This window comes from Nesoenas mayeri (genome assembly GCF_963082525.1).
Source record: "Nesoenas mayeri genome assembly, chromosome: 16".
Lineage (NCBI taxonomy): Eukaryota > Metazoa > Chordata > Aves > Columbiformes > Columbidae > Nesoenas > Nesoenas mayeri.
This window is the reverse complement of record NC_137562.1, coordinates 10,352,730-10,363,948: the sequence shown is the minus strand read 5'-3', so window position 1 is coordinate 10,363,948 and position 11,219 is coordinate 10,352,730. Positions and strand designations below refer to the sequence as shown.

The window sequence follows — 11,219 nt, the reverse complement described above, 5'->3', positions numbered from 1 at the left end:
CCCGGGGCCACTGAACCATCCTTCCTCTGCCCCAGCTGCTTCCTCCACCGGCCCTGGGTGCTTCCTGCTCCCCGCGGGGAACTGGGCACCGCTCTGACCCCCGGGGCTCCTTGCAGCCATGCTCGGGTGTCCCCCCAGCCCACCTTAAGGCAGCAGCGCCCCGAGCCGACCTTAGAACTTTGCTGGGCTGCCTTCGCCCCCGGCACCGGCCTTGAACCGGAGCCGCGGGGGGGGTCTCGGAGCCGGGCCCGGCCCCATCCCGCCACGGTGCCAAGGCAACAGCGGCGGGAGGCGGTGCGGCGGCGGGGGCGGCTCCGCTCCGCTCCGCTCCGCCGCACCGGGGCATGCGCCCGTCCGGGGCCCCGCCGCGGCGGAGCCCGAGCCCGGGGCCCGGCCAGCGCGGTGCCCGCGGGGGGCGGCGGGGCCGCGCGTGGGGCCGTGCTCGCCGCCCGCAGCCGGGGAGGTGGGGGGAGAGGCGGGAGCCCAGCCCTCCTTCCTCATTTTGGGGCTGAGAAGAGCGATTTTCTCCTCCAGCGGCAATTCTGCTTGCCTTTTTTTTTTTATTTTTAACACTAAAAAAATATTTAAAAAAACCCCAACTGAAGCTCGCAGCCGGAGCCGCGCTCTGAGGCCACTCTAATCTCTGCTCCCCAGAAAGAGCCGACGATGGAGCCGCTTCCCCGCAGCCCCGGCCGTGCCCGCTGGCCGCTGCCCTGCCTGGTGCTGCTCGCCCTGCTCGGCTGCCCAGGTAAGCCATGGCCCCCCGCCACTCTGCCGCTGTCTTGTGGTTTGGCCTTTTTTCGTTGTTTTTTTCCTTCCCTTTCCCCTCCATGCCCGTCTCTCCTCTCTGCTGCCCCTCTGCCGCACACCTCCTGAACGCGACATGATGCCGTCTCGCCGCGCACGGTTGGTTTGACCTTTCCGTGCGATGACCTAGAGCGATGGCAGCGGGGCCTTTGCTTGGCTGCTCCTCTCGAAGCAAAACTTCCAGGCAGATATTCCCCTTTACAGGGAGACGAGGGATTCAGGCAGGAACGTGAAGAGGCATGTTGTTTCCACCCATTTGCTAGCACTCCCTGCCAGCTATGCGAGAGGCAAATCTCTGCAAGCAGCCAAAATTCCCACTCGGAGGCTGCTCGGAGATGGGAACCATGGCAGAGCGGGTCGGGGGGGCCCCGGCAAGGCTGCTGCCTCCTCTGCTGGGAACTTGTTTTTCTTGCTCCCCCCGTGCTTTCCCCATGACCGTGTGCAGTTCTTGCTGCTCAACACAACTGTTGAGCACAAAGTGGTGGGATTGCACCATCCTCCCAGGCACCTTTCACCATCCAGCCCTGCTGCTGACACTGGCCCTGGGTCACCCCGGGCTCCTGCTGCCACCCCCGCTGTCCCAGCCATCCCCAGGGCTTGTGGCGCCACCAGTCCCTCTGATAAGCTGCGGCCGCAGCAGGAGAAGGTGATGGGAGCTGCTCCGTGTCTGTTTCCCTTCCCTCGCTGGCTGTGGGAGGCTTCTCGCTCGACCAGGAACAGAGCCCTGTGGTGGTTGTTGCTTTCAAGGATGTTTTCTTTCTAGGATGTTTCATTTTGGTGCTCTTCATCTTGGGTGAAATTGCTCAGGAATCGCTCTCCTTCCCGCCAACACTGTCTGCGCTGCTGGGGAGGGACGGGGCTTTTTGTGCAAACCTCCTGTGGCAATAGCTGTGCACCCTCAGGAGCCTCTTGCTGCTGAGCTTTTTGCCTGATCTGCCCAAATTTCACGCCTTCCGGCCAGATCCCGCTACAAACAGCCCAGCCCAGGCTCCCATGCGGGTGAAACACCATCCCGCATGGGGGAAAACCATCCTCTTCCAGGCCCAGCAGAAATATTTACCGTCAAAGCTTTACTTGGGCAGAGAGTTGAGCGCAAACTTGAGCAGAAAGCAAATGCTTTCGGCACAACGCTCCTTGCTGTGAGTTGCTTGATCACAACTGAGAAGTGTTGGCCCCAAGCTGAAAACTCCCGGTTGCTGAAAGCCAAGAAGGCTTTGGCGGCAAATACAGCTCTCAGTGAACCGCTGTGATTTCCTGCCATGAAAGAATGGCTCTGGAGTTTGATCAAACATGGCCTTGGAGTAAGAACTCTGGTTTTCCAAGCCAGCTCTAGCAAAAGAACCAACCTGGGGCAGAAAGCCCTGGGTTGCAAGGTGGTTTTGCATCCCTGATTTCAGGTGCAAGCATGCAGATATTTTTTTTCCCATATGGTAGAGACCCTGCGCTGAACCCCGCCTGAGCCACAGCCCAGACTAAGCCTGGACTCCAGAAGAGCTGGCTCGGGCGGCTGCTCCAGCAGCACTTCTGCAGAAGCAAAGGAGAAAGGGAAGGTCCGGCCAGAGACCTTCCCGTAGGGTAGAGAGGAGCCAGATGCTGGGAAGCCAAATTGCAAAGCCCCATTACAAAATCTGCACCGCACACATCCCTTCCGTGCAGGCTTTTCTTGACAGAGGGTTTCAGCTGAGCTTATAGGAGCCTCCTCTAAAGAGGAAATCTGGTTTGTTGTGGGGCTCTGGCTTTCAAGCTGAATTTCTGCTAATGCTGTAGGAGGGAAGCTCACAAATGGTGGCTACATGTGATCCAAGGCCTCCTCTGATGTCACATATGTAAAATGTGGCCTTTACTGTCACCGTCCCCAAGCTGCTCGACAGATATCCCTGAGTCTCTCTTCTTGTCTTCCCCCAAACTGCAGATTCCAGGCCCTTTTTATAGGCAGCACCTGTTATTTTCCCCCATGGACAGCCCTACTGCAGGTGAAATTCCAGCAGGATTATTTTGGGGTCTCTCTTGCCTGTCGGCCCATCCCTCCAGCAAGTGACTGCGGGGCTCAGGATGCCGGTGACCAGCTGCTCTGGAGCAGCCAGCCCTCCCCTCGCCGTCCCGGACCTCCTTACCCGGCTCCTTCGGAAGAATAATCTATTTTTACCAGGAAGCATCCAGGCAGCCTCTCCTGAATTAAACCCCAGCCTCTCGCAATCTGTTCGGTATCAAATACTTCAAAAGGTGGAATACAGAAAAAAATGTGTCACCGAAATGGAAAACTTGCACCATGGTGGGAGAGCTGGGGATTATTTTGCTCTTAAATTAAACTGGATAACAGGAGGGAGGCTCTGCCAGACCAAGCACAGCACGATGCCTGCGCTGGTGCTTCTGCTCTGGGCTGGAAATGCTCTGGGGCTGCATTCCAAGGGTGTCCCTACCTACGTGGGAACTGTCAGGTGATGATTTTCAGGGCTCTAAAAGCCTTTGCTAATTCTGGAATGTAGGATAGAGCAGATTACAGGGTCAGGGCACCTGAACTCCCCTTGATCTCAGTGGTGAAAGGATCGCGCTCTGACTGTACATGGTTTGAAATCAAAGTCTAAGAAAACAACGTCATCGGGTGGCACCGTGACTGTGCCAGGGTGGGGAGGCAGGTCTGCACAGAACTGGTGCTCGTGGTGAGAAATCGTGGTGTGTCTCGTGTGTTTGCAGCATGAAGGTCTCAGCATCCCACTCCCGGTGCACAAACATGTGAGTGTGCAGGGCTTGTACACGCTGCTGGAAAACCCCATCTGGGAGGGGGCTCGGCTGGGGGTCCTGGCCCCACTGCTCCTTGGGGTGAGGACCCAAAAAGGGGAAGGAGGAGAAACATTGTCTGCTGGGTGCAGGGAGAAGCTGCCTTCAGGGGAAGGGAGGAAAGGAGCTTCAGTGGAAACTTTGCATTTTCTAACTTGCATATTCTGAGGTTTTCTCTCAACTTCTCCTTTGTGTTTTCCGGTCTCAGGGGGGCAGGGACACCACTCTGCACGCTGCTGCTGGCGTTTGAAGGTGTTTGAGCCTGTGGTGGTCAGGGTGGTCCGGCCGGGGGGTTGTTGGGTGCAGGTGGAGCAGTTGGGAGGTCTGAATGGGTGTTAATGGGGCACGTTTTGGTTGAGGCTCAGGTATAACACATCTGCAGACTTGGGATGTGCCACCTGGAGAGTGCTGGCCGAGCAGACCTGTGCGTGGAAGTCTCTAAAGTAGCATGGCAGCTCACAACAGAACACGGAAAAATACCCAAAAGCCACGTTTTGGTCCTGAGAGGCCACCTAGAGCCGCATGGTGTTTTCTGCAATGACCGAGAGCTGCCGGTGAAGCCTCCTGGCAAGAGTCACCAGTGGCAGCATGAAGCCCTTTGCTCCTGGTGCTGCTCTGGGAGCAAAATCCCTGCAAATCCCTTGGCATGGGGAGCGGGCACAGTGCTCAGATGCCACTGCCCGGTGAGGAGGTGATGCGGGCTTGGCGGTGCGACATGCACACAGCCCGTCTGCAGAGTCAGGCTCCCAGAGGCAGCCCTGCCACCTGCACAGATCAATGCTCATGACCCCAAGGAAGGCAGGAGCCTTGTGCCGCGGCTGCGGTGATCTGCAGCCCAGCCGTGCTCGGTTTAACCGCCCGGTGCTTTTGCAGACGCAGCTCTGAGACCCCATCACTGGAACCAAGAAATGTGCTTTGGGGTTGGGCAGTGCTGGTTCCGCTCAACCTGACGTTGCTCAGGTGTTGGGGTCGACTCCAGGACCCCAAAGCAGTTGCTGCCCTAGCTTTGTCCCCTCTGGCATAGCTCATGCCTTGCAGGGAGATGGGCAGATGGAGAGAGGGAGGATGAGGAAGAGGCGCTGGGCCCTCCGAGCAGGGCAGCTCTCCCTGGCACAGGGGACCCTCAAGGGGATATGGGGAGCAAGGTGACAGCCCGGCAGAAATTGCTTTTACACAGGATTGCTTCATTTGTTGATCTGGGCAGAGGGAGCAACTAGCAACGTGGCTGCTTTGGGCGTGTAAAGGGGCTGGGGGTCTGTGCAGTGGGTTCCTGGGGGTGATGGTCCCCATGCCCAGAGCAGCCTGATCCCCATGTCACGTCCCTGGGTGGGGGCTCAGGGAGAAGCAAACAGTGCTTCTGTGTTTTCAAACTTCCTCTGTGTGTTTCTCAACCAGTTCTTGCGAAAGGTCTGGGGGCAGAGGGCGATGGAGAAGCTCAGGAGATGCCACAGCAGTGGAGCTGTGGGCGCACCACCCTGTGGCACTGCTGAGCTCTGCACATGGGGGCACCAGCCCCCACTCCAGGCAGGGCTTCTGCTCCCCCCGATTCGGGTGTCACCCCAGAAACATGGGCTCACCTCGCAGCAGCCCAGACTGCTGGGAAATGTCCAAGGCTCAGCCTGAACATCCCGCTTGGACGTGACACAAACCAAGTTCCTGTTCTTCCACGTGTGTCTTCTGGGACAAACTTATCTTGGTGTCAAGTGCTGCTGCCGCGAAGCCTTGTCGTGGCTTCCAAGGGACATGCCAAGGGCTGAAGGTTTCAGGTGCGAGCAGCAGCCTGTGCTGGGGATGCAGCAGGCAAACAGCCTTTAACTTGAGGAATCTGGAGGAACAGAGCTCCTGGTAACTCTGGCCATTGTGCAAACAGTGAGAACATCTGTGGGTTCATCAAATACTGCTGGAAGTCCAAGGGGATTAACAGCTGCCAAATATCCTCCGTGGGAGCCAGATGTGGCTGGGAGGGCTCAGAGCAGCTTGTCCTGCAGCAGGTCCCCCCGGGAGTGTCCAGCCAAGGACTTTGTCCCATCCTGGGGACAGTATGGCGCGGGGGCTGCGGGGTACAAAGGGCAGCCTTCGCAGGAGCCCGTGCCCTGGGGTTTTCTGCCATGAGATGTGGGGTGCGGCTGCAACTGTCCAGCCATCCGTGCTTGTCCATACCCTTCCTGCACGGCTGCAGCAGGAGTTACCTGCTCAAACACCACGGTCCCTGTGTGACCATGACGCTGATTTGTGTGCCACTTGCCAGCTCTGGAATTGTGGCAGGTGACTTAGGTGGTTCTCCCAAAAGTGTTCCTTTAAGCAATGACCTGTATTGAAATCTCATTCAGTTCATTTGCAATAACTGTATTGGCGTGACAAATACTGCCACGATGAACCCCTCGAGGAGCCGTGGAGGCTGTGGGGCGGCCGTCTCTGCTGCTCCGGCTGGTTTTGGAGAGCAGCAGCATCGCTGGTTCCCGCAGGGCTCCTGGGTGCACTGGCACCCATGGGTGCGGGAGCGCTGTGGATAGCGGTGCTCTGTTCGTGAGGCGAGGTGAAGCACGGCCGCTGGATTAGGGAACCTGGTTATGGAGATGCTGTGAAGGGGACGGCTCTCCTCTGTCGGTGACAAGCAGGAATGGCGTCTGCCCAAGCGGCACCGGCGTCGGCTCATGCCGGTGTTCTGCTGGCAGGAATTGGGGCTGGGATTCAGTGCAGAAACAGGAGAGATTCAATGTAGAAAATGTGGTATCAGTGAGGGGAGCTTGTTTTTTGCAGCACTTTCTATTTTGTGCCCCTGTTTTCTCCTGACTGACAAACCGAGTGGCCGTGGGAGGCAGCACGGCGTGCAGGCAGCACAGCCAGCTGGGCTCTGCTCCGTTTTTCAGCTGTGCAGAGCACGATGTGCTCCACCTAGCAAAGCTCCAGCCGGCATTCGGGCCAAGACTTGCAGACAGAGCTCTGTGCCCACTGCCGGAACCATAGCTGCTTCCCAGCGCTGGCACAGCCCTGTCACCCATGGTCCCCCTCACCATCTGCCCGGAGCTGTGTCCTCAGCACGTCCCATGGCTGGGAGGGCAGTGGGGAGCTGGGTGTGCGATGTGGGGTGACACTTGGTCTATTTTCATCCAGGTGTGGGTGCCCAGGTGGATCCAGGCTTCCAGCTGCGACAGCCCCAGGACAAGGTGTCGGTGGCAGCCGGGGAGACGCTCACCCTGACCTGCACTATATCTGAAGGCAGTCCCCCTGGCCCCGTGAAGTGGCTGAAGGGCTTGGGCAGCGGGAACGTGACCGTTTATGAGCAGACGGGCTCCTTCCCCCGTGTGACAAGGGCAGTGGATGGGTCCAACACAGACTTCACCATCCACATCAAGGATGTTCAGCCCGAGGACTCCGGCACCTATTACTGCGTGAAGTTCACTAAATCGCTGCGTGGTGATGAGGTCCGTCAGCGTGGAAATGGCACAGAGGTGTCCGTGCAGGGTGAGTGGGGCTCCCAGAGCTCCTGGGGGATCCAGCCCTGCTGGGCATAGCCCCCCAGCCCATCCCAGCCCAGGCGACTCTGCTCGGGGTGAGCGGGGACGGGGAAGGGGCTCTGGGGCCATCACCAGGAGAGGGTCCCCTGGGCACATCTGTGTCCCCATGGGAACCCCTCTCCCTGCAGCCTTGGGGCTGGGGGGTGGCAGATCCCGCTCTACAGCCCCACGCTTCTCCCTGCAGCCAAACCCAGCGCCCCAGTTGTGTCCGGGCCCGACCGCAGAGCGGGGCCGGGGCAGTCGCTGCCTTTCACCTGCACGTCCGGAGGGTTCTTCCCCAGAGACATCAGTGTGACATGGCTCAAGGACAAGGCCCCCCTGATCAAATCTCAGACACTCCAGATCACCCCCGGGCAGATGAAATTCTCCTTCAACATGTCCAGCACCGTGACGGTGACGCTGAAGGAGGGCGACATCCGCTCGCAGCTCATCTGCAGAGTGCAGCACCCCACACTGCAGGACCCATTGGACGGGACCTACCCGCTCAGCAGAGCCCTGCGAGGTGAGGGCTGGGGGCACCGGCCCCCGGGGTGTCCAGTCCCGGGGGGCATGGGGCACCCCATGGGCAGCAGGGTGGGGGGACCCTGTTAGCTGGTGCTGCTTCTCTTCCCAGTGTCCCCCAGAGTCCAGGTGTTCATGAACCCATCAAGCCCTGTTAAGGTGAACCAGACTGTGAACTTCACCTGCCATGTGAAGAAGTTTTACCCAAAAGACGTGACCATCACCTGGCTGGAGAACGGGACGGAGCTGAAGGTGCAGAACGTCTCCCGGGTGACGGAGACCGACCAGGGCTTGTTCGAGCTGTGGAGCCTGTTGGAGGTCCAGGCGACGGAGGAGAAGAACGGGTCTGTGTTCACCTGCCATGTGGTGCACGATGCCCAGGACCCTGTCACCAGTATGGCCACCCTGCAGATTGTCCTGCTGTCCAAGGAGGAACCAGGGGACTTACCCCAGCAAGGTAACGCTGTATGACAGCTGCTGGGGTGAGGCTTTAGGATGTCACCCCCTCAGAAAGCTCAAAGTCCCACCAGAATCTGGTTCAAGGACAAAAAATCTCCATATTGGGGGGCTCAGGGTTTGATGCTGGTGTGTACCAAGCTCTTGTCCTCAGTACTTCAGGTGTCACCAAGCCAACCCCAGCTGTCAGGATTCAGGGTCTCAGTACCAGAGTTTTCAGGCCCTTGGTGATCTTTTCTATTCATGTTTCAGGCTATTTGCCCCTCGTCTATAGCGTGGTGGGGGTGGTCTGCACCATGCTGGCACTGCTGGTGGCTGCAATTCTGTACCTCATCCGTGCAAAGCAGAGCAATGGTAAGGAAACCAAGAGCTCCCAACCCCCTTCTCCATCCCTCTCGGGCATCCGTGCTTGGACACGATTCACGGTTGTGCTGCTGCAGCTCCTGCTGAAAGGGGAGGACGGAGCAGAGCTGACCGTGTTGTTTGCAGGCTGCAGAGAAAGCTCTGCCTGCTGCCACCACATGCCAATGCCTGGCAGGAGCAGAGTTGAATGTGCTCTTTATTCCTCATACCTAAAACACCTGACACCCCCCTGCAGCTCCTGCCCTCTGCCAGGAATAGATGTGCAGTAAATTGAGTGAAACTCCAGCAAACTGCAGCCACTTGCCTCTGGGAAAAGATGTGTATCTGCCCTCAGCAGACTCTGCGTGGGGGCTTGCGTGCCTGCTGAAACAGTTCCTCCAATATTTATTTGCTAAACTCTTTCTCTCCCGGCAGGTAAAAGCTCGCCGTCTGCCAGGTAAGTGCTGATCTCCTCTTGTCACCGTGTGACCTGTGGTGACTCTGCGCTGGGCACCTCCAGCCCGAAAATGGGGTCCCTTGGGATGGGGATGGAGCTGGATCCCCAAAAGCTTGTGAATGGGAAGGTGGGAGCATGGGCTCTGCCCATCTCCCAGTTGTGGTTCTGCTCCCATGTTGATATTGCACCCAAACGTTTGGCTTTTGGTGAGGCTGCAGCCGTGGGTGGGAGCCAGGTCTACAGCCTGCAGGGATGTGGCTGGAGCAGCATGTGAGCAGATGCTCCCTTGCTGAGGACTCATCCTGCTCGGGGCTCCTGCAAGGACCTTGTTTTGCTTCTGAAGCCCCCAGCTCCTCCATCACTAGGGAAGAGGCAACAAGGTGCTTGATCTGACTCAGTTTGTTCCACCTTTCAGGTTGCATGAGCCGGAGAAGAGCAGCGAGGCCACTACCCAGGTGTGTTGCTCAGCCGCAGGCGCCAGGGAGGGAGAGGAGGAGGGTGGTTCCTGCAGGAAACATCTCGGTGTCTCCTGTGGAGGGTGGTGGTTCCCCTGTGAAACATCTTGGTGCCTCCAGTGGAGGGTGGTGGTTCCCCTGTGAAACATCTCAGTGTCTCCACACTGTGGCTGGAGAGGGAGAAGCCACCCCAGGGATGAGGTGTAGCCACTTCCCACCATCTTTTCTGCCTTCACCCTCTCTCCTGCTCCTCCTCCTCCTCCACCTCCCGGGAGCGCTGGGCTGGTGCTGCCTGCAGACCCAGCTGTGCCATAGCCAGCCAGGCTCTTTGCGGAGTTATTTTTGCATTTGGTGACGCAGTTAGGAGTCAAGTCGTGATCAGCAGCAATCTGTCTGTCCCACCCAGCCTCTGCTGCCTCCCACGTGGGCAGCGCTGGGCAGGCTGGTCCCTGCCTGTCCCTCCCAGGATGGGGTGACAGGGTGGCTGCAGCGGTGGCTCTTGCATAGTGATGGTGGCTCTGAAGCCAGTGACTAGATGATCTCCAGAGGTCACTTCAGCCCCAGCCATCCTGTGATTCAGTGGGGCTTTGGGTTGATGCACATGGTGGAGAGCTCCTTGCTTATCCTGGAGGACAAACTTTTGGTGTCTTGCACAGGAATCCGACCCAAACAACCTGACGTACGTGGACCTGAACTTTGAGAGGGAGAGGGAGAGGAAGACCATCCGGCGGATGGTGGAGCTGAGCCAGCAGTCGGAGTACGCCAGCATCCAGACCAGCCCGGCGCCCGCCAACGATGACAATCTCACCTATGCCGACCTGGACATGGTGCACCTCAACAAGGCGCCCAGGCGGCCAGCCCCGCGCCCCGAGGAGCCCAGTTCCGAATATGCCAGCGTCCAGATCCCCAGGAAATGAGCAGGGGCTGCCGGGACCCCCGTCCCCCTGTGGGGAGCTGTCCCACTCCTCCCCGGGAGGATTTCCTTGGAAGCGCTGAGGGTGATGTGAAGATGCGCTGCGGTACCCACAGTTTGGGGTGGAAATGCAGTCCGTGGCGGTCAGCTCCCATCCAGAGACCTGATTTTTGGAGGCAGTTTGCTCCCAAGGGTGATGGCTCCATCCCTTCGGGATCCCCCACAGCCACGGGAGTTAAACCAGCGGGTCCTTGAAAAGCTCCAGCTGAGTGAGGGGTTAGGGACAGTGTCTCCACACTGGCTCCCATGGGGATGGTGCTGCCTGCCTGGGCTCCCAGAGCCACCCCGACCCTGCAGGGACCCACAGGGATCTCCACACTGCCTTCCGGGGCTCTGTGCTGCCGGCGCCTGGAAAACAAACTCGCTTTAAAGCAAGGACATGAGTGTCCGCCTCTCTCTTCCCAAGTGTCCCTTCTGCGGGACCTCGGTCTCGCTCCAAGGCCAACGAGGCTGGGCAGCCGGTGAGCCAAGCCCCCCACTGCAGACTGACCCCCTTCCTGCCGCCCAGGGAAGGCTCCGTGTCCCCAGCACCGAGCATCCTCCTCCTCATCTTCCTCTGCTCCGCCTTGCCCCACACCGGGAGCCACCAGCGCTGCCCCAGGCTTGTACAACGCGTGGGGGTGCCCCTGCCAGCCCGGCCCCCCCGGGAGCTCCCCGCAGGTACCGTGTAACATGTTTTGACTGTTTGACATGTAACTGTTAATTTTTAGAGCTCAAACCCGATGTTTTGTGTTGTGCGTGGGTGTGCTGCTGTGTACTTAACACTAGAATAAGATGTGCAAAATTAAGACCGAGGCCTCAGTAAAGATCCCTAAACCCTGCAGAGTTTAAGAGACTTTCACCACCCCAGCTCTGCCATGGGGGCCAGGCAGGCTCCCACCAGCCCACCCGTGGGGACAAGTGTCTTCCATGTGTCCCCTCCCTGGGCCACC

The 11,219-nt window shown here is 58.8% G+C and overlaps 1 protein-coding gene across 1 annotated transcript; it reads left to right on the top strand.

Annotated features, from left to right (window-relative positions):
* Nucleotides 1–560: 560 nt before the first annotated feature.
* On the top strand, nt 561–10,231 carry LOC308046690 (tyrosine-protein phosphatase non-receptor type substrate 1-like; the record flags this gene model as incomplete). Its single annotated transcript, XM_080354688.1, has 8 exons — nt 561–748; nt 6,700–7,050; nt 7,288–7,605; nt 7,717–8,061; nt 8,313–8,414; nt 8,838–8,859; nt 9,275–9,314; nt 9,971–10,231. Exons 1-8 carry the CDS (start codon nt 667–669, stop codon nt 10,229–10,231), a joined length of 1,521 nt encoding a protein of 506 aa, XP_080210814.1. The 5' UTR covers nt 561–666.
* Between the last annotated feature and the right edge of the window lie 988 nt (nt 10,232–11,219).